Genomic DNA, 22,500 nt, shown 5'->3' on the forward strand with positions numbered 1-22,500 from the left:
TCATTCCTTCTTCTTTTTCTTCTCTCTTTCACAGTCTATCCGGTTTAAACCTCCTCTGAGAATTATATTGAAAACCAAATTAGTCGCTCCTCAGCTCCCTCCCATGCCCCCCCCCCCCCCCCCCCACACACACACACACACACACACACACACAAACTATCTCTCTCTCTCTCTCTCTCTCTCTCTCTCTCTGTCTCTCTCCCTCTCTCTCTCTCTCTCTCTCTCTCTCTCTCTCTCTCTCTCTTGCTATTCTTTCCTACGGTCAATTCTCACTCATTTTTCCATCTCCATGCTCATCTTCAATGCTCGTCATCGTCCTCCCTCCTCACCATTTTGCCCTCGTCATGTCTGCAGTCAAATGTCTAAATTGTAAATTGTCCATATACAGTACAACTACTGTATGCCATGTGAACACACACTAGGTGGTGACTATGGTACGGCTAGTGATGGGAGATTAATCGGCAAACACATCGGTATCGGACGATTTCAGTTGTTTTTAGATGAATCGGCATCGGTTCGATTAATCAATTAATCGATTAATCAATTAATCGAACCGATGCCGATTAATCGATTAAGATCAAAGTAACAGCAAAGGAACAGATCTACAAGCTCACAATATTAAATATAAAGGTATTTAAATGAAATCTGACTTGCCTAAGCGTGCAGTGCAGATACCCTCCCTGTTACATATAATTTTCAGAATGGACAAAATTATTATAATTTTTCAATACAGAATTGTAATATCGGTTATCGGCCATAACGGCAATTAATTATATCGGATATCGATATCGGCCAAAATGTCTCATCGGCACATCCCTACGTATAAGCTCTGGAAGAGTTGAGAGGACATGGAGTGTTGACTTTTGTTTGAAATGTACCCATTCTGCATACTGTACTACATGAGAAATACACATTTAAATCAATCAATCAATGTTCCATGTCAGATGTCTGCTGTTACTGACTGCTGTTAGATGTGTAACACATAACGATGCCACAGCAACCAATTGCAATTAAAACTCTAATCCCGAACGTATACTGTATGAATCAAGTGTTATTCTAACCATTCCGTTAGATCAGATAATCTGGTAGTAGAGTATATTAACAGTTTGACGGCCGCTAATTGTTTAATCCAGTGTTCCACCGCACCTAAAACGCTATACCCGGCATTTGTTTAATGCGTTTAATTTGCCGTTTTAAAATAATAAAAAAAAAACAGCGGATTTATCCGGGATCTGATGACGAGGCCGTCGCGTTATGATGACGAAACCGGAAATCAAGTCATCATCTGGGCTGCTAGGGCTTCTGGGAAATTGAGCTCAATGTAAGTGGACGGGGGGTTTGTTTGGACTACAATGCCTCATGGAGGCGGGTCCTGTAGCGCATTGTAATGGTGTTGATGATCATAACATGCCGACGGACCATTTTTCGCCGGATTTTTGTCGTTGAAAGCTGAAAATACTTCAGCGTATGCTCTAAAGGTAATACAACTATCTCGGCAGCGTATAATATTTGATTAAATAGCGGGTAACGCGTTTTATGGAGTCAAACTGTTAATACAATATAACTAGCACATGGTAGTGAATGTAAATTGCGACCGATAGGTCTCGGATTACTATGAAAACCTGCAAAACCTGTACACTCAAGACACGCTCCATATGGCTCCATATGGTTGATCTGACCCTCCATACCAAAGCGCCAGCGCTCGCCCAGCAGTCTGCCGTCACCTGGGCGGATGCGTGCACGCTTCTCGCCCTCGGGGCGTCTTACTGGTACAATATAACTAGTACATGTGCAGTGGTTGGAGGTGGTCTCTCTACTCTTCCACTGTGAAGTTTAAACCCTATAGTGTCAGGTACAGTTGGGTGCCACCGATATTGTCCCTTATCATTTGACCCATTTAGGCCTGACCTCAAAATTTAAAAAAATCCTTCTAAATCCTCCAGTTTTCTGAAATAAATATTTTCACGATTTTTCAAAAATAGCAGACCTACAAAGCTCGTAGCGCGCCACTCGGTGGCGCGCTATGAGCTTGTAGATCTGCTATTTTTCAATAGCTAAATTATAACATAATGTTTAAAACACCAAAAGGGGTTCCCGCCCAAAATGGGTTAACTGTCCTTTTGCGCAGATCACGCAAACCTCAGCAAAAAGAAAAGGACAATATCGATGGCCTCCAACTGTAGGACACCTAAGTAGCCTTGCCGAGCCATGAGGCCCATAGGGGCAGGAGCCTAACTCCTGTTTCTGTAGCGTGAGGCAGCTTGATGTACAAGTACACCCCCTGGACATGACGCTAGTATGTCGCAGGGATTTACCCCCAATCCAACCCTTGATGCTGAGTGTCAAGCAGGGAGGCACTGGGTCCCATTTTTAGAGTCTTTGGTATGACCCGGCCGGGGATCGAACCCCGACCTCCCAGTCTCAGGGCGGACACTCTAACCACAAGGCCACTGAGCTGGTACAGATAGGACACCTACTGCTTGACAATGCCAGTAGTGATTTGAAGCAGAATGCGCAGCAGCGGATTTGGACACTATAGATGTAGCCGCCATCTTTTGCCAGTTCATATACATCATTGCAATGACCCGTTTCCATCAAGAGAGGGAGACAACTGACGTAAAAGCACTGTTGCTTTAATTAAAATACCATTCCAGCTTAACATGGAAATGCCGTGTGGAATCTATACTGTACATCTTGTACAGATTAACGAGGTCGTAATAATGGTCGTTATGTGAGGAGGTAATTGCTGGCTCTGAAGAATATACGCTGGGTATAAAAATGAAAAGTGTGGTTATGGCTCTGAGTAGACATTTACTTTAACCCATTTAGGCCTGACATCGAAATTAAAAAAATGTCTTCTAAATTCTGACAGTTTTCTGAAAGATGTTTCTGTAGCCTATCAGTGGTGCTCAATATTTCATGTCAAGAACCCCAAAAATGATATGTAATTGGCCACCAACCCCCATCTGAAATTATGTTGTTCCAGTAACCCCTCAGAAGCAAAGATTTGAGTTAAAAACGTTGGCTCTGAAAGAATATATATTCAAAGATTTGTGCCATATTTTCACGATTTTTTTAAAACAGCAGACCTACAAGCTCGTAGCGCGCCACTCGGTGGCACCCTATGAGCTTGTAGATCTGATATTTTTCAATAGCTAAAGTATAACATAATGCTTAGTTAAAACACCAAAAGGGGTTCCTGTACTGAATGGGTTAAATGGGCCCGTCTCCTGTTACAACTTAGCATGTCCAGTGAAATATGTCTATAATATTACCTCTTTTCTTCTGACAGACTTCTGGCTCTGGGATAATTAACCGTGCAGACTATATATCATCCCCCGTGGCCTGCTTCCTTTCTCTTCTCTATTTCTTTCGCTCTCACTTGTTTTCTCTACTTACAGTACTCAATATCTAACCGAGTGCTTCAGTCTTTCTTTGTCTTTATTGCGTCTCCCTCCGACCTCCCTCTCTCTCTTCCTTGCGCCGCAGTATCATTATCGTTGCTGTTTATGTATTTTTTTGTGAATTAATGCCCTACTTTATCATATACAGTGTCACACATAAGGAGCAAAGATATAGCCGATCTACAAGCTCACAGCGTGTTGTGCCGTGAGCTTGTAGAACTGCTTTCTTTGAAAATGTTTTGAGATGAAAGTTGTTTAATTGTGTTTGCGGGTTTAAAACATTTTTAACCCATGAAAGATATCAACAAGAGCTTAATAACTGCATTGGTTCCGTTTGAACACATGCAGGTTCTTTTTTTCCCCCCCATTCCCTGAAAACGAACCGTTTTCTAACCACGTTTTCTAACCACCCGTGGTGTGTGGTTATGTAAATTGCAGGCATAACATGGAATTAGAGTACGCTTTCCCTTCTCAAGTAAATATGTCTTCTGAGAGATTCAGAGTCGTGCCACCAAGCACCATGCAGTTCACCTCCGGGAAGGACCTTATCATCAGCTATTGCACCGTATAGCGACATTAGCATCTCATCTAATATCTATGATTAGCTGGAGGGGGTGTGCTAGCTGGCTGCTGATATAGGCTGCGTTTCTGCTCTGCTGACCTGCGGGTAATGACAGCTAGATGTGATTATCCATAGATATCCAGCTGACATGTTAATTACAGCTGGTTCAGAGCGAAGGTTAGCGCAGACTGTCTAGGGACTGAATGTGGAGGGAGGATGAGATGAGCCCTCATGGCGCTAACATTTGTTCAGGATGACAGCATTGCTTGTTAAGTCTCACGCGTGTCTTTTTAATCTGTAATTTCACATATTTAGCCATTTAGCATCAATTTAGAAAGTGCAAGGTCTCTGCATGAACCCTACACACGATTGAATGAAATTGTCACATAAATAGAGTGCGAGGAGAACCATTTATTCCTTGCAAAGTATAACTACAGTAGGATACAGGTATAAACATCAAACCTAGCAACTGTCTAACATAGCATGTGTGGACACGTTTCCATGGCAAGGTATAGGGGACGTAAAACGGCCACAAACGGCCTGGCCAATCAGCAGCAGCTATCCCGCCTCTAGCTGCTGCTGATTGGCCAGGCCGTTTTGTGGCCGGGCATCAAGTCTGCCTGAGAGTTCCCAGATGGGAGCAGGAAGGGGGAACCCAGTGTACTCTCTGCTGCCCCATCTGGCGGAGTCAGGTTATAGGGGACGAGGGTGTAAAGAAAACAAAACATATACTTGACTTTCTTACAGTAAATTAAATACTAAATTCATATTATATTATCATTGAAATCATATTGTTTCGTCCAATTATTCCCACTTGCAATATCCCCATGCACAGCAATGTTGGTGTAGATATATGTTGAAACAAATAACAAACAGCCCCATGTGTAAAGTCTTATCTAATGGAAACCATAATTAGGTATTATTGCACAAAACATACTGTACATTGAATGGAATAAATACAATCTTTATGAGGTGAAATTATAAATATTATCAGTTCATATTTTTTTTTTCCTCTGCTGCTGTCTAATGTTACAATTAGAGTATTCCTATTCCTTTGGTATATCTTAGCTAACCTTGTTTCCTTGGTTAATTAGCTCCCATGAGCCCTGCTTTCTCAACACAAAAAGAAAAGCATATCCAACATCAACTCTGACTTGTACAATACATAGATTTTTAATTCAATCATTTCAATAAATAATGGTTAAGTGTAATATATTATTTCCCTGTGCTTGCTGCTACTTTTTCATGAATTCACAAACACCTACACATGCAGTTCTAGACTTGTGCTGCACTGTATATTTAACCACATAACCCTTTCTTGTTGCCATGTGCCTTATAGAAATGTATCAGAAATGAATAACTTCATATCGAGCTCCTTAGACGAAGAAATAAGTTGACTAAATAGAGCAGAGCAACTGTACAAAAATAAATGCATCCTTCAAAATCTCCTGAACCTGATTAAAATGTCCATCTTTGTTTAGATTCTCCGATCCTGGACCCGGTTTTCCAGGACGTGCGTTCCAGGAACTACCAGATGGTGGCGCTGCGCTGTGCCGTTCTGCGCTCCTACCCTCCTCGCCTCACCAACGTGCGCTGGTTCCGTAACGGTGAGGCGGTCCGCATGGCCCCGCCGGACCTGAAGGAGACCCCGGAGCTCAGGTTCAAGCTGGACCCCACCAGCAACGGATCCTACGAGGGCCGGGTCAGCAATGCGGCCGGAACGTCCACGTGCACCTTCGATGTTTCTGGTGAGTTGATGGAGACACATCCATGTGCATGTTGGGTCCCAATCGACGCGTACATAGGACGTCTGAGGACGTCCTAGCGCATTCTCAATGATACGGGGCGAGATAAGAATATTCAGATTTTTTCCCTTTTTTTTATTTGTCAGTTCGCCTTTCAGCTACCGTATGCTACACTCTAGACTCTTGTTAGCTTACCGTTGACTTAGCTGTTAGCGCGGCGGAAAAAATGACTCGTCTCTCCTAATCCAGGGCGCTCTCCGTGGTGTTGAACGGATCGATATACTGGCGCTTCATTTCTGCTCCTCATCCGTCTCTCCCGCAAAATATGAACGCTTTTTGGATCATATATCGTATAAACTAAAACGATCGCAATGTAAGCTGGCTATGTAAAGTCAACTTTTTTTAGTGGATTGTTTCCGGGTCATGGGTTTCCGAGTAAAAGCGGCCATGTCTTTCCGGCACCCCAGAGCTCCTATTTTGAAGGACTTCCGGCACTGATTGTGTTAATGACCTCCTCCAAAAAATTTAAATAGCCAAGAGGTTTGAAGCACGATGCTCGAGCCCTGGGAAGAGAAGCACACCAGCGAGTCTTTACCAGAGAACTACATGGCAGACTGCCAGTTCCAAAAAGGGCCACTTAACCCAAAAGGCTGATTCTTCGGCCGCAAGGCCGAAACGTTGCACGTTTGACTCTTGAACCAGCAAGTGACAAGTGACAGTCTCCCTCCTTCTCCTACACGTCTGCTGCTTTGTCTCCAACGCACCTGCTGCAAAACTGGTGCCGGGTGTGCGGAAGTCTTCTCTTCATAAGTGCTCATACCCTACTTCATGGTTCCTGTCTCTCCTCTCCTTACCTACCCTGTCCTGCTTGTTGTAGCACGGCCGTACAGCGCTGAGTTCTACTACGACACACCCAACCCCATCCGCACCATGAAGGGAAACTACTCCTATACCCTGCAGTGGACGCAGAAAGAACCTGCAGCCACCGACCCTGTCATTGGTTACTGGGTCAACGTACGCGAGGTAGGACACGCACGCACGCACGCACACACGCACGCACGCACGCAAGCACACAATATGTGCGCGCGCAAATGATTCGTGGCAGAAAGTGCATCAGACATCACACAAGAAGCAGCCACACTGTCCGTCTCTCAAAGCAATGAATGCCAACGCCTCCGTAGGACTGTCACAGACTAGAGACACCACAACGTGTGAGCCTAAAGTCATGGCAACCCTTTGCCACGCAGTCATGATGATCGTCTGCACACAGCACCAGATTACAGCCATCCAGGCTGCACCAATAAAACATTTGTCTTCAAGTTTTTGTTAAGATTTACTATTTTCAAAAAGCAACATTTAGTTGAAAAAAACATCACACCCGTGTGATGAAGTGAGGGGCGCTCTTATAATCGTACATCATCATGCATCATCTCATACTGGCCAATCAGAATGCCTGTTGCCTGTTGCCACAAATTTACTTCATATTTGGCGGACATTTTGACCTAATTTCTCCTTTCATTGTCGATGGCAAATATGAGACGTCTGGGGAGAAGATGACGTAAATTTCCTGTCATTGTCAATGGCATTTAATGTTTGTGTTGCACTGAGGAGAAAAAGACTGCCGAAGCAGACAACCCCGCAACACTCCAGGTTAGAGAGAAATCCTTCTAGGTGCAAGGCTCCATGATACATCAGAAAGGGAAGAAAATGCCAGCACTCGATACACTGACACCACGCTAGACAGGAACGCCCAAAAACGTCACATCCGGTTTTAGCCTGGGGTAAGAATTTTCTATGGCTGCCAATGAAACTTGGTCCAATCCTTAATCACATACGGACAAACATCTATGCCGATGCTATCTAACTTGCGGAGGTAGCGTGCCTTGTCCACGGGCAACAGATCTTTCAACGTATGGCATTGCAAATACGTTTGATAATCGCTACTCTGCTCAATATTGTTTTGAAAATGCCGCAAATTGCATTGCAGTGAACGAGCGCAAATCAAAACTTCCCCAGGGGGTGGGCGGAGTCACAGTTTGAGGCGCTGATTACGCGCCGTGGTGTCAGTGTATACATGTCCTTTTCACATGATTTATTGATTTACCTCTGCCGAGCAAACAGTGAACGCGTTTCGGCCTAGTGGGCCTTCCTCAGTGTTGTTGACAACGCTTTCTGATGTTTGTGTTTTGCGGACATTTGACCTAATTTCTCCTTTCATTGTCGATGGCAAATATGAGACGTGTGGGGACAACATGACGTAAAGTTTCCCTTCATTGTCAATGGCATTTTATGTTTGTGTTGCGGACATTTTGTGGGGACAAAAGCTAAAGGAGGGGCTTGCGCCCCCTCAAAAATCACACCTGTGTGAAGTGAGGGGCGCTCGTATCATCGTACATCATCGTAACGTAACATGTCGATTTGCTCAGACACATATGACGTAAATTCTCCATTCGTTGTCAATGGGAATTTAATGTTTGTGTAAGACGGAAATCTACACTAATAGCTGAATATAGGAGGGGCTAGCTTCTCTCAAACATATTCATCATTTGGGATATTTTTTAAACATTAGGTTTCAATGTTTTTCTATAGCCTATTTAAAAAAATCACACCCATGTGAAGTGAGGGGTGATCTTATCATCGTACATCATCATAAATCATCTCCTTCCGGCCAATCAGAATTTGCGTCCTCACCTTCGTCTTCAATGTTTGTGTTACGCAAGGTTTGCGTTTACCCAATCACTCAAAATTGGCCATTCATTGTCAATGGGATTTAACGTTTGTGCACATACACCACAAAGCTGGACATAGGAGGGGCTATCGCCCCTCAAAAATTAAGTAGCCATACAGGCTCATAACATGTCCCGCTGTGACGCGGTTTGAGACAATGTAGGGTTAAAGTGGTTAACCCATTTTGGGCGGGAACCCCTTTTGGTGTTTTAACTATAAGCATTATGTTATACTTTAGCTATTGAGCTAAATCAGGCACAAATCTTTGAATTTATATTCTTTCAGAAGACTTTTATTTTATTTCAACGTCAGGTCTAAATGGATTAAACTGATTTTGTTGCTATACTAACTCATTTTGCTGGGAACCACCTGGAGCTCCTCCAATAAGGACCCCTGGGGGTAACCGGGAGCCCACTTTGAGAACCACTTCCCTAAAGGACCACTGTTAGATGGACCACCAGCTGTCGACCCCACACGCTCAAAATACCCAATCTACAAGCTCACAGTGTGTCCCATATGCGTTGTGAGCCTGTGGAACATTTTTGTGAATGTTTTATAAACATTTTACCAACACAAATCCTGTATGAGGGCCCACTTTGAGAACCACTTTCCTAAAGGAAGCCTGGGCGATTACACAGCAGGTCTAAAAGACATTATGACAGAAGGAGAAGATACTGTCCAGTGTTGTCCACACAGCTGCAGTTCTGTGTGTATTAGGTGGTGTAAACAGGCTAAGTAAACGTGGGTGTTACTGTTCATAGGTTGGGGGGGAATATCGGCTCTGTGGTCTGGGAGTAGACACCTAATCAATGGAAACCTGCAGTGAATTAACAATGCCTCACACAGTCCCTCTGGTCTGTTCGTTTTAAGGGGTCATGTCCCACAGAACGTGTTTTATTTATTTATTTTAGCTGGCAGCGCCTGTCTCCCATGCATTTCTATGGTAAAGATACGCAGCACCCGAGCATTGCGCTTCAACACTCTGGGCGCCCAGAGTGTTTATTTTTTCTTTTTTTGGGGTGCCAACATCTCCACGTACAACCCCCCCACCCCCCATCCTTCTTTATTATCGACAACTGGTAAATGGTCTGTAGCACCTCTTTATCCAAGGTGTTACCTTCACCCACTCATCCACGGCAGAGGTAACCATTCGGTATCGTACTCAAGGACACTTGGACATAAAGATTGATAATGTAAAATTGGAAAGAGTCTACGAGAACACCTTTTTAGGAGTAATAATTGACCACAAATTCACCTGGAAACCCCATATAAAGTATATCCGGTCCAAAATAGCAAGAAGTGTTGGTGTTCTAGGCAAAACAAGGTATTTATTAAATTATAAGTCACTGCTCACATTATACAATACGCTAATATTACCATATCTATCTTATTGTGTGGAGGTCTGGGGAAATACTTACAAAGGAAACCTCCAGCCACTTGTCATAATACAAAAGAGAGCCATAAGAATAGTGCATAAGGTAGGGTATTAAGATCATACTAACAAACTGTTTTTACGGTCTAATACATTGAAGTTTATTGATTTAGTTGAACTTAAAACAGCTCTTATCATTTATAAAGTAAGAAATAGACTAATTCCCAAGACTATCTTGTCGTATAGGATAGGGAAGGGGGGTATGAGTTGAGAGGAGACTTACATTTCCAACAACCCAGTGCCAAGTGTGTGTGTGTGTGTGTGTGTGTGTGTGTGTGTGTGTGTGTGTGTGTGTGAGACGCGGCTTGGCCTGTTGTAGCGCCACCATGAGGCTGATTTGAAAATTGTCAAGTGGCATTTCTTCCTCAGCCTAGTGGGAATATGCATGCACAGTTTCACCGCAATCGGACGCTGCGTTGAATAGTTGTGGCAATTTGTACAACACAGGTACAAAGCGGGCTACTCCTGAAAGGTTTCGAAGCCAATCGTAGGCAATGAAGGTGGATTATGAGAAATCAAACAAACGCGTCTTGATCACATGACTATGGAGAGCATGTGTACCGATTTGCGTGAAATTTGGATAAAATCCGAAGGAGTAATATTAGAAAATGTGTTTTACATATGTCGGCCTCCTGGTGGCGCTATAAAGAGCAGATGTGAAAAATTCCAGGCAAAGGTTTTTCCTTGGCCTCTAGGGAGTTGGCATATAAAGTTATCCACAGATCCGTGCAGTTGGAGGTAAAACACTTTTTGGCGAGTTATAGCGCCACCATGAGGCTTCACGTGGCATTTCGTCCTCGGCCTAGTGGGAATGTGCGTGCACAATTTCACGGAAATCACACGATGTGTTCATGATTTGCAGCATTTTGTTTGAAACTGAGCACTCCTGCGAACTTTGGAAGCCAATCTTAGCCAATCAGGATGGAGTCTGAGAAATCTGAAAGACCCGTTTCGTTGAATGGCTCTAGAGAGACTGTGTACCAATTTGCGTGATGTTTGGACAAAATCTGTAGGTGTACTGTCCAAAAACTTGTTTTGCACAAAGCGGCCTCCTGGTGGCGCTATAACAGGCCTTCTGGAAATTCTGTGGCAGAGGTTCATTGTTGGCATCCAGGGAGTGTGTGTGCAAAATTTGACATCGACCGGGTTAACGGTGCCGGAGATTAGCTGTTCACAGATGGACGGACGGACGGACGGACGGACACACACACGGACACACGGACGGACGGACGGAGTGCAAAACATACTCTCTTCCCATGCCTCCGGCCTGGTGGAGACAATTAGTGCCACCGTGATTTAAAATGTAGTAAAGTATTTGGAGTAGAGAGGTTCTTCCTTGGCGTACTGGGAGTGCGCATGCAAACTTTCACGCAGGTACAGTAGCTGCACACAGACAGACACACGGTCGCCCGAGTCGCACCCGGTCGAACCTGCCTAGCGTGGTTAACCACTCCCCCTTGAAATCGCACTGCATTTCTTTCTCTCCCAGAATGGAATGAGAAAAAGCTAGTTCCTGTCAGGGTGGATTTGTGTGTGTGTGTGTGTGTGTGTGTGTGTGTGTGTGTGTGTGTGTGTGTGTGTGTGTGTGTGTGTGTGTGTGTGTGTGTGTGTGTGTGTGTGTGTGTGTGTGTGTGTGTGTGTGTGTGTGTGTGTGTGTGTGTGTGTGTGTCTGAGCGCACACACACCTGCATGTGTGGGCGTGCGCACTTTACCACAGGTCTGTCAAAGGCAGCTCCACCTCTTGCCTGACTCATAGTGAGACAGACGATCAGATTCACATTCAGATCAAACACACAACGACGTCCAGTGAGGAAGGACAGACTGCCTTTCCAAAAGCTACAGGAGTTAATACTGACCCAGACCACTGGAACCTGCTGCTGACTCTGTCTGTCAACTGAATGGACTTTAACAAGAAACAGGACTCAAAGTGAAAGTAAACTTCAGGGAACATTCTGGAAGAGGGAGAGTTACCACGACTGACTGGCAGAGTGCTGTGTTGACTGCGTGAGCGAGTGTTTGTTAAAATGGCTTCCAAGTTGTCTCTCTCGGAAGAGGACTATTCCTGTCCTGTGTGCTGTGACATCTTTAAAGATCCCGTTGTGCTGTCCTGTAGCCACAGCTTCTGTAAAGCCTGTCTGCAGGACTGTTGGCAAGAGAAGAGAATAAAGGAGTGTCCAGTTTGTAAGGCAATATCTTCGACGGATCATCCACCTCGTAACCTGGCTCTGAAGAACCTGTGTGAGGCCTTCACACAGGAGAGACATCAGAGAACATCAGCAGGATCTGAGGATCTCTGCAGTCTGCATGCTGAGAAACTCAAACTGTTCTGTCTGGAATGTCAACAGCCAGTGTGTCTTGTGTGTCGAGATTCTAAAAAACACACCGGCCACAGAATCAGGCCCGTCGATGAAGCTGCTCTGGATCACAAGGAGGAGGTCCAGAAATCACTGAAGCCTTTACAGGACAAACTGGAGGTCTTTATTAAAACTAAAACAAACTATGACCAAACAGCAGAACACATTACGTTCCAGACCCGACACACAGAGACGCAGATGAAGGAACAGTTTAAGAAGCTTCATCAGTTTCTACATGATGAAGAGAAGGCCAGGATCACCAAACTGAGAGAGGAAGAGCAGCAGAAGAGTCAGATGATGAAGGAGAAGATCGAGGGTCTGAACAGAGACATATCAACCGTTTCACACACAATCAGAGCCATAGAGGAGGAGCTGAGAGCTGAACACATCTCATTCATGCAGAACTACAAGACCTCGATGGAGAGAGTCCAGCTCACACTGCAGGACCCACAGCCGGTCTCAGGAGCACTGATAGACGTGGCCAAACACCTGGGCAAACTGACCTTCAGAGTCTGGGACAAGATGAAGGACATTGTCTCCTACACTCCTGTCGTTCTGGACCCCAACACTGCCCATCCAGTATACACCCTGTCTTATGATCTGACCAGCGTGAGACGTGGAGGGGAACAGAAGCTTCCTGACAATCTAGAGAGATTTGACCAGGTGGGCTTTGTCCTTGGTTCTGAGGGCTTTAACTCAGGGACTCACAGCTGGGATGTTGAGGTTGGAGACAATACAGTCTGGGTAGTAGGTGTGTTAGCAGAGTCCTTTCAGAGGAAGGGAGACACAACGGGTCCATTCTGGAGAATAAAGTTGTGTGACGGTAAATACACAGCAGCCTCCTCAGGGTCACTCACTGATCTCTCAGTGAAGCAGAAAGCGCAGAGGATCAGAGTCCAGCTGGACTGGAATGAAGGAAAGCTGTCATTCTGTGATCCTGATACTAACACACACATACACACCTTCACACACAGGTTCACTGACACACTCTTTCCATGCATTTACACTGGTCTTCCTGGTGGTACTCTGAAGATCTTACCTAGATCTGTCTGACTCTGGACAATGTATGATGATGATGATGATGATGATGATGATGATGATGATGACAAAAACGAAGATAATGATGATGATAAATGATAGATTGATCAAAAATGCTTTTTATTTTCTACACATTAAACGTCAGTAGTGGTAATAATGTTAACATTAATAACCTGATATTGATGATGACAGTGGCAGTAGTTGTTGGTATAATATTGGTGGTTTATTAACCCATTACAACCTGAGGCAAATGCCTTCTAAATCAGTAGTTCTCACACTTTAAAGAGTTTTTTTTTTTAAATGTTCATAAACATGTACAAAGCTCGCAGTGTGGCATGAAGGGACACGCTGTGAGCTTGTAGATCTGCTATTTTTGAATAGCCAACGCTAAAATCTAAAGTGACACAGATGCTTTCCTGGTTTTAATCGGTTAAAAACCAATAGTAACTAGAAAAAGTGCCCTTCTGGGCACAGGTCTCCACCAGGAGGATAGGACTGTGTGTGTGTGATGTTTGGCAAAATGTTTAGGAGCAATATAAACGTGTGCGTGTGTGTGTGTGACGTGGCTTGGCCTGTTGTAGCGCCACCATGAGGCTGATTTGAAAACTGTCAAGTGGCATTTCTTCCAAAGCCTAGTGGGAATATGCATGCACAGTTTCACCACAATCGGACACTGCGTTGAGTATTTTGTACAAAACGGGTACAAAGCGAGCTACTCCTGAAAAGTTTAGAAGCCAATCATAGCCAATGAGGGTGGATTATGAGAAATCAAACAAACCCGTCTTGATCACATGATTATGGAGAGCATGTGTACCGATTTGCGTGAAATTTGGATAAAATCTGAAGGAGTAATATTAGATAATGTGTTTTGCATATGTCAGCCTCCTGGTGGCGCTATAAAGAGCAGATGTGAAAAATTCCAGGCAAAGGTTTTTCCTTGGCCTCTAGGGAGTTGGCATACAAAGTTATCCACAGATCCGTGCAGTTAGAGGTAAAAACACTTTTCGGCGAGTTATTGCGCCACCATGAGTTGAAAATGTTCACGTGGCATTTCTTCCTCGGCATAGTGGGAATGTGCGTGCACAATTTCACGGAAATCACACGATGTGACCATGAGTTGCAGCATTTTGTTTGAAACTCAGCACTCCTGCGAACTTTGGAAGCCAATCTTAGCCAATCAGGATGGAGTCTGAGAAATCTGAAAGACCCGTTTCGTTGAATGGCTCTAGAGAGACTGTGTACCAATTTGCGTGATGTTTGGACAAAATCTGTAGGTGTACTGTCCAAAAACTTGTTTTGCACAAAGCGGCCTCCTGGTGGCGCTATAACAGGCCGTTCTGGAAATTCTGTGGCAGAGGTTCATCGTTGGCATCCAGGGAGTGTGTGTGCAAAATTTGACATCGACCGGGTTAACGGTGCCGGAGATTAGCCGTTCACAGACGGACGGACGGACGGACGGACACACACACGGACGGACGGACGGAGTGCAAAACATACTCTCTCCCCATGCCTTCGGCCTGGTGGAGACAATAATGTGTAATCTAATGGTTACATAGTGCTATGTAACTCATATGGATCCTGGTGGATCTCTACGGTGACACTGGGGGGGTTTGGTGTAGGGTGGAATTCTCGTATCTGACTTTTGTTTTGTGAATCTGTTAATGTTAATGTAATGAGTATTACGAATCATGTTCTGTTGTAAGTAGGATAGGCATTTATAAGCTTTTAGCTTCTGCCTACTCCTTTTGATCATCTTCACGTTTTGTTTTGTTTTTTAAAAGCTTCCATTCATTGTCTTTAAATATTGTATTTGAAACTGAAGGATGATCAAATAAACTAAACTAAACTAAACTAAAACTAAACAGGAGACAGGAGGACTGATTTTAAACCCTGCCATTTTCACGGCAATATGAGAAAAACATCATTCCTATAGTCTGCAGCAGTTCAGTGGAATGGCTTGCCTTCCAGCCACAAATTGATCAGTTCCTTTGAAAACTTTAAATTCACATTAAAAAGACGGTTGGCCTATAACATGTCCTATATTTTTTTTATTCATGTATACTGACCTTTTAGTGTAGAATAAAAAAATAAAAAAATAAATAAAATAATTTTTTTATGTTTTTATGAAATTGTTTTGTTTTTGAGTGGTGCAACCACTCGCTTACGGAGCTATGTGTGTGGCTGGCTGGCTGGGTAGCTGGCAGGCTGGGTGCGTCTGAGCACGAAAACAGCATGGTTGTTTTTCACCACCTGTGCTCAACCTAACACACACACAAACACACACGCACATATTAACTGTATATATGGTGATTTTGGTGTGCCAGTAAAGTACAGTGACAGTACAGTACAGTGCAGTAGAGGGTACAGTAGAGGGTTGTTTAATTATTTTCTTGTCTCCTGCCCCCCTTTCCCAAAAAGAAGGGGGCAGGGCAAAATACAAAGGTATTTAGTTTTTGTCTGTTTTGTATTGTTGCTCCCCATCCCCTTTCCCTAAGAGGACCACAACGGAAACAAGCCTAACGGCTTTCTTGTGTCTCTATCCTTCTAAATGTATTTTCAATAAAGTAATCAATCAATCAATCAAAACCTGCGAGCTTTTCGCTTTCCAGACAGCCTGGGCCCCCATCACACATACACATATACACTGTGGCTCAAGAGGTAGAGCAGGTCGTCCAATGATCCATGGGTCGGCGGTTCGAATCAGGACAGGAGGAGCCGGCTCCTCCTATCTACATGTCGAAATGTCCTTGGGCAAGACACTGAACCCCAAATTGCTCCCGATGTGCTGGTTGGTACCTTGCATGGCTTCCGCCGCCATCGGTGTATGAATGTGTGTGTGAATGGGTGAATGTAATGCACAATCTATGTAAAGCGCCTTGGATAAAGGCGCTATATAAATGCACCATTTACCATTTATTTTTACCTCATCCCCCTGTTCTCCAAAACCTCTCCGTTCTGCGATGTAATGGCTGAAGCTTCAATGTGACAGAGAGGCAACCATACTGGTAACTCGGTTTCTGAAACAGCAGACCTGTCAAAAAGGCCAGCATTTCCGTTTTGACGAAATACCACCCAGGGACTGTGGAGGAAGGACATTATCATTATGATAATCTCATGTTTGCATTTATTCTCAAGTGATTGCAGAAACATATACCTTCACTCTGCAGCCACTCCATGAGTGCTTGGGATAAATTCACCCCACGTTTACGAGGAGAAAAAAAAGAAAAACAGCACAGTGCTGCAGCAATCATGAACAGAGCTCTGAGCTCTGTTCTGATAACAAATGTTCTAATAAGCTCTTGTTGGCTGGGGAATCATGTGAATTCTTATTTCTGCCATCATATAAACCTCTCTCTCTCTCTCGCTCTCTCTCTCTCTCACACACACACACACACACACACACACGCACACGCACGTGCACGCACGTGCACACACACAGGGGAAAACACATGGTTTTGGGCTTATAAGTATATAAAGGAAGAAACCACCTAACTACATTTTAGAGGGTTTAATTTTTTTTCCCTGCTTAAATCAATGCTATTGAACACCCTTTACGTCTCTGTGTTGGTTAACCCATTTTGGGCGGGAACCCCTTTTGGTGTTTTAAACATCATGTTATAATTTAGCTATTGAAAAATAGCAGATCTACAAGCTCATTTTTTAAAAATCGTAAAAATGTGGCGCAAATCTTTGAATATATATTCTTTCAAAGTGAATGTTTTTAACTCAGGTCTAAATGGGTTAAAATAAATATTGAATCAATGGAAAGTATTAAAACGTGCTTTTTTTAATGTTTTTTTTTGTGGCTTTTTGTCTTTTTTTTTATGGAGGGACAGACAGTAGGCTGACAGGAAATGGGGAGAGAGATGGGGGGGAAGACATGCAGTAAAGGCCGTCGGGATCGGGAGTCGAACCCGCGGCACACTGCCAGACTGGATTACCAGCCAAGGTGCCTGGACCACTGAGCCATGGCCCAGGCCTTAAAACGTGCTTTGACAAAAAACTCCACTTGAGCTGGATGTTCCTGAACTTTCCTGAAAAATTAACATTTTGGAGTTAGATGGTTTCTTCCAGACAGCAGAGATATACCACATTTACAGCTCTGTGCATGCACTGGGGTGTGCTGTGTGCATTTACAGCTCTGTGCATGCGCTGGGGTGTGCTGTGTGCACACACTGGTGTCAGTGACAATGTATAGTGGCCAGATAATGAAAATATACAGATAATCCCACAATGAAAGGTTGGTAAAATACTATATATAGATCCAATGATTTGATTAATTTCTCACAGGACATCCCATGGGGTCTTTGTCGGTTTTGTCGTGCTGTATGCTATAGTCTGCCATAGACATAAATACTGTACATAGACACCACACTGGCCACTGGGGCCATATGTCAACACCGCTGCCATATTAGCTGGGTCAGCTTGCCATAACTCCACTGCAAGCAATATGCCTGAGTCGTATATAAGTACGCGAGACTGCAGCTTATTTTCTGTTTTATAACCATTCATATAAGGTGTGCTTCAGTATGAAAATCCACATGTCTAATTTAACATATCCTGCATCATAACATTTCTGAAATTTCCAACTAACCAAAGTGCTTGAAAAAAGTAAAAAATTCAGAGAGTTTTCGTTATTTTAATAAGGGCCTTTCTCGGCCCCACCCTTCTCCCATGTGTTACCAGGAGGGGGTGGGGCGGAGGTGAGTGGGCGGGGTCGACATATGCCCTTACTGGGCTGCATTCAAGACACTTGCCTTGTGTCTGACACCTGACTTGTGTCTGAACACAGCTTTGATGGATGTGTTCTGCCCCCCCCCTCCCCCCATCAAACAAAATGTTTGGTCAAACCATATATGGGCTTCCATTGGAAATGCATTGGAGCGGCCATTAACCACACAGACAAACGCTAGACAGGTGTCTTGAATTTGTGAATGCAGCCCAGTAAGGGCATATGTCGACCCCACACGCTCACCTCCGCCCCACCCCCTCCTGGTGCTGTGGCCATCTTGGAAACTAAACACAATATAAACAATGGGAGAAGGGTGGGGCCAAGAAAGGCCCTTATTGTGAAAAGACCTCCTCTCTCAATAGACCTAAATAGACATAATGTACATGCAGCATTAGGAGGCACGGCTGAGATGATGTATATACTGTATTTATATACAACAGCTCAAAGTGGGGTCCGGGTCCCCAGCTAAATTAGTTAATAAAACATCAACATCAGTTTAACTAGCCTACTTTAAAACTATATACATAGACTATTTTAAAATACCCAATCTACAAGCTCACAGCGTGTCCCATATGACGCGTTGTGAGCCCGCGTTGTGAATGTTTTATAAACATTTTACCAACACAAATCCTGTATGAGGGCCATGTCGCGAGACATGGCCAAAGCATTTCCGGGGGTCCCCAGCCAAAAACGTTCAGAACCCCTGTCCTATGCCACTGTGAATAGTTCATGGTTTCCCACCATGGACAGTTCCACTGCTAAAAAGTTGGAAAAGTGGAACTATCCATGGCGATAGTGGAACGCTGTAGCTGTGGAACTATCCATGGTGATAGTGGAACTATCCATGGTGTGTCACCATGGATAGTTCCATATCACCATGGGTAGTTCCACTGTCACCATGGATAGTTCCACTATCACTATGGATAGTTCCACTATCACCATGGATAGTTCCTCTATCACCATGGATAGTTCCATATCGCCATGGATAGTTCCACTATCACTATGGATAGTTCCACTATCACCATGGATAGTTCCTCTATCACCATGGATAGTTCCATTATCACCATGCATAGTTCCACTGTCACCATGGATAGTTCCACTGTCACCATGGATAGTTCCACTATCACTATGGATAGTTCCACTATCACCATGGATAGTTCCTCTATCACCATGGATAGTTCCATATCGCCATGGATAGTTCCACTATCACCATGGATAGTTCCACTATAACCATGGATAGTTCCACTATAACCATGAATAGTTCCATATCACCATGCATAGTTCCACTGTCACCATGGATAGTTCCACTATCACTATGGATAGTTCCACTATCACCATGGATAGTTCCTCTATCACCATGGATAGTTCCATATCGCCATGGATAGTTCCACTATCACCATGGATAGTTCCACTATAACCATGGATAGTTCCACTATAACCATGAATAGTTCCATATCACCATGCATAGTTCCACTGTCACCATGGATAGTTCCACTATCACTATGGATAGTTCCACTATCACCATGGATAGTTCCTCTATCACCATGGATAGTTCCATATCGCCATGGATAGTTCCACTATCACCATGGATAGTTCCTCTATCACCATGGATAGTTCCATATCGCCATGGATAGTTCCACTATCACCATGGATAGTTCCACTATCACCATGGATAGTTCCACTATCACCATGGATAGTTCCACTATCACTATGGATAGTTCCACTATCACCATGGATAGTTCCACAGCTACAGCTGGACTTGAGCATTCGAGACCCTGTCTCCACAGCTTCTGACGTGTGCTGGTGTCCTCCTAGAGGGCCCCCGACCTCATGATGAGAACCTCTCTGCGAGTTTCTGCTCCTATGAGAGTGAGATTGTAGTTTTGTGTGAAATAGCAGTGTAATCATCTATTCATAGAAAACAGGCCCCGGAATCATAAGAGACAGCGAATCATAATGAATTATACAGCTGCACAGCGGGAGTGTGTGTGCATGTGTAAAAGTGCTTCAGTGTGTGTGTGTGTGTGTGTGTGTGTGTGTGTGTGTGTGTGTGTGTGTGTGTGTGTGTGTGTGTGTGTGTGTGTGTGAGAAAGACATAGACATAGCGCTCTATAGTATGCATAGTTTCATTATAGATATTCCACTGTTACGTTCTTAGCTTACGTATGATTCATGATAACTACGTTTTATGTATATGATGTATTGCCATGTTTTTAGTTCTTGCATCATGTAAATCGCTCTGGATTAAGAGCGTCTGCTAAATGCCTAAATTGTAAATTGTGTGTGTGTGTGTGTGTGTGTGTGTGTGTGTGTGTGTGTGTGTGTGTGTGTGTGTGTGTGTGTGCGTGTGCGTGTGTGTCTGTGTGTCTGTGTGTGTGTGTGAGAGAGGTGTTCATTCTCGAGGCCGGCTGTACCTTTGACTACAGCCTGGAAGAATCCTTTCTAACCAAAGTGCTGAAGTATCAGCAGCTAGTGCAGACCATCTCACAGCTAGGCTACAGATGTAAACTTTTAGTTTTTTATCTTTGGCAGCCTAGGGCATGTGCATAAGATGGTTGTGAGGGGCTTACAAATGGCCGGCCTTTCCAAAAGGAGAGCCAAGCAGTTAACGAGGTAACAGTTTCAGCCATAATAGGAAGCCGCTCAATTTGGAGGAGGCGTTGTTTCCTTTATCCATGATTTATGTCTGTTGTCCTGTGTCCGACATGTCAGCTGTGCTGTATGTAACGATGCTTTGCCATCCATGCACGTTGTAACTGGCTGCTCTCCTATTGTCAAACTACACTGGCAGTGTTTATGTCCGTTGTACAAGGTATTCCTGTACTTCTCATTATGTGGACATAAATAAACATTTCAAATGTGTGCATACGCGCGTACGTGCGTGGCGTGCGTGCGTGCGTGCGTGCGTGCGTGCGTGCGTGCGTGCACGTGCAGAGGGGAGAGGATGTGGCGTATGCCAGCTTGTTTTTGTGTGGATGAATTGCTTTCTAACTTGAAGACTTGACTATTTGACGGAGTTCGCAGGACTGTTGAGAGACACAACATAAACATGAAGCCTCAGTTAGGGTGGCTAAAAATAACCAAATGTCAACACAATGCATGCATTGCTTTAGCCTCCCCTGCATGTCAGAGTGCACGTCAGAGTGGACGTCTAGTTTCTTGCACCCCCTCAGTTGTGATTTAAAAAATCTAAAGCTAAAAGTTATCCACATAAATAACAGAGTAAACCTTGCCATTTGAAGCAGAGCGAAGGAACGGTTTGAGCTGTTACTTCTCACCTCGACTGTATTAAAAAAATAGACACATTAAACTGCAGTTTAGGACCTGGTAAATGCTCATTTAATTAGACGCTGCGTGCGTGCGTGCGTGCGTGCGTGCGTGCGTGCGTGCGTGCGTGCGTGCGTGCGTGCGTGCGTGCGTGCGTGTGTGTGTGTATGTGTGTGCACGCGTGCATGCGTGCGTGCGTGTGCATATGTGTGAGAACAGGATGCACATGTGAGTGAAGGACAGACAGACAGACAGACAGACAGACAGACAGACAGACAGACAGACAGACAGACAGACAGACAGACAGACAGACAGACAGACAGACAGACAGACAGACAGACAGACAGACAGACAGACGGCAGCATTTGAAACGGGTGCGAAGGAACAAAATGAGATGCAAATTAAAGAACGCCAGTGAATCTCAGCGGCCCCCTCCACTGTTAAATAGAGTGCAAGAACAAATGTAATACTGTCTCAATTTCACAAGCCATCTATTCCTGCAACACTTTCCCCTCACTCATGTCCTTAACACCTTGGCACTCAATCTTCTTAGCACATGCAAAATGACAACGGCTGTATGTGTGGATCTGTCTGGGGAGACATGTAGGCATTGAGCAGCGGCTCACCTATATCTGACCGCGTAACACGGCAGCCGAAAGGTGTGCTTTTCATTTGCAGGGGATCTTAATGTTAGAACCGGAAAGCATCTGTGTTTGTCACACTTGTTCATGCCGTGCTATGAGCTTTACTTGTAGATCTGCTATTTTTGAGAAATTGTGAAAAAAATATGAATATAATATATTTTTGAAGAAGCTGGTGGTCCCTGGTACAAAATATTTTAAGAGGGAGGTCGGAGGCCAGATATACATATCATTGGGGGTCCTTGACATGAAGATGTTTGATTACCGCTGGTATAACAACATTATTGTTGCTATTATAAGTTACCTTTTTATTTTTATTTTTCCACAAAACTATTTGGATTTAGAAGGCTTTGTAGAATCAGCCTCAGGTCTTAATGCGTTAGAAGAGAATTCCACTGCTTTACCAACACGTTTTATAAAGTACGCTGCAGGGACATTTTAAAGCCGAAAGTAGCACTTTTACCTTATTGGTGAGGATGATGATGTTGAAGATTGGTTGCAGTTTAATGTATTGGTGCACTACAGTCTGTTTCCTTTTCCTCATGCTGTCAGAGCTCAAACTAAACTGACAGGTCAACAGTCTTTAACTTTAATTAAA

At 44.0% G+C, this 22,500-nt stretch overlaps 2 protein-coding genes across 2 annotated transcripts in view; both read left to right on the forward strand.

Annotated features, from left to right (window-relative positions):
• Nucleotides 1-22,500, forward strand: part of LOC306920619 (MAM domain-containing glycosylphosphatidylinositol anchor protein 1-like) — a gene marked incomplete at both ends in the record, with an annotated part of 247,081 nt that overhangs the window by 165,955 nt on the left and 58,626 nt on the right. Inside the window, 2 exons of the mRNA XM_079497429.1 lie at nt 5,448-5,714; nt 6,589-6,734. Coding sequence (XP_079353555.1) covers nt 5,448-5,714; nt 6,589-6,734 — 413 coding nt within the window. The remainder of the gene's footprint in view (nt 1-5,447; nt 5,715-6,588; nt 6,735-22,500) is intronic.
• Nucleotides 11,663-13,277, forward strand: LOC306920545 (E3 ubiquitin-protein ligase TRIM39-like; the record flags this gene model as incomplete). Its single annotated transcript, XM_079497358.1, has 1 exon — nt 11,663-13,277. The coding sequence occupies exon 1, from the start codon at nt 11,895-11,897 to the stop codon at nt 13,275-13,277; it is 1,383 nt and encodes a 460-aa protein (XP_079353484.1). The 5' UTR covers nt 11,663-11,894.

The sequence above is a fragment of the Electrona antarctica genome (genome assembly GCF_951216825.1).
Source record: "Electrona antarctica genome assembly, chromosome: 3".
Taxonomy (NCBI): Eukaryota; Metazoa; Chordata; class Actinopteri; order Myctophiformes; family Myctophidae; genus Electrona; species Electrona antarctica.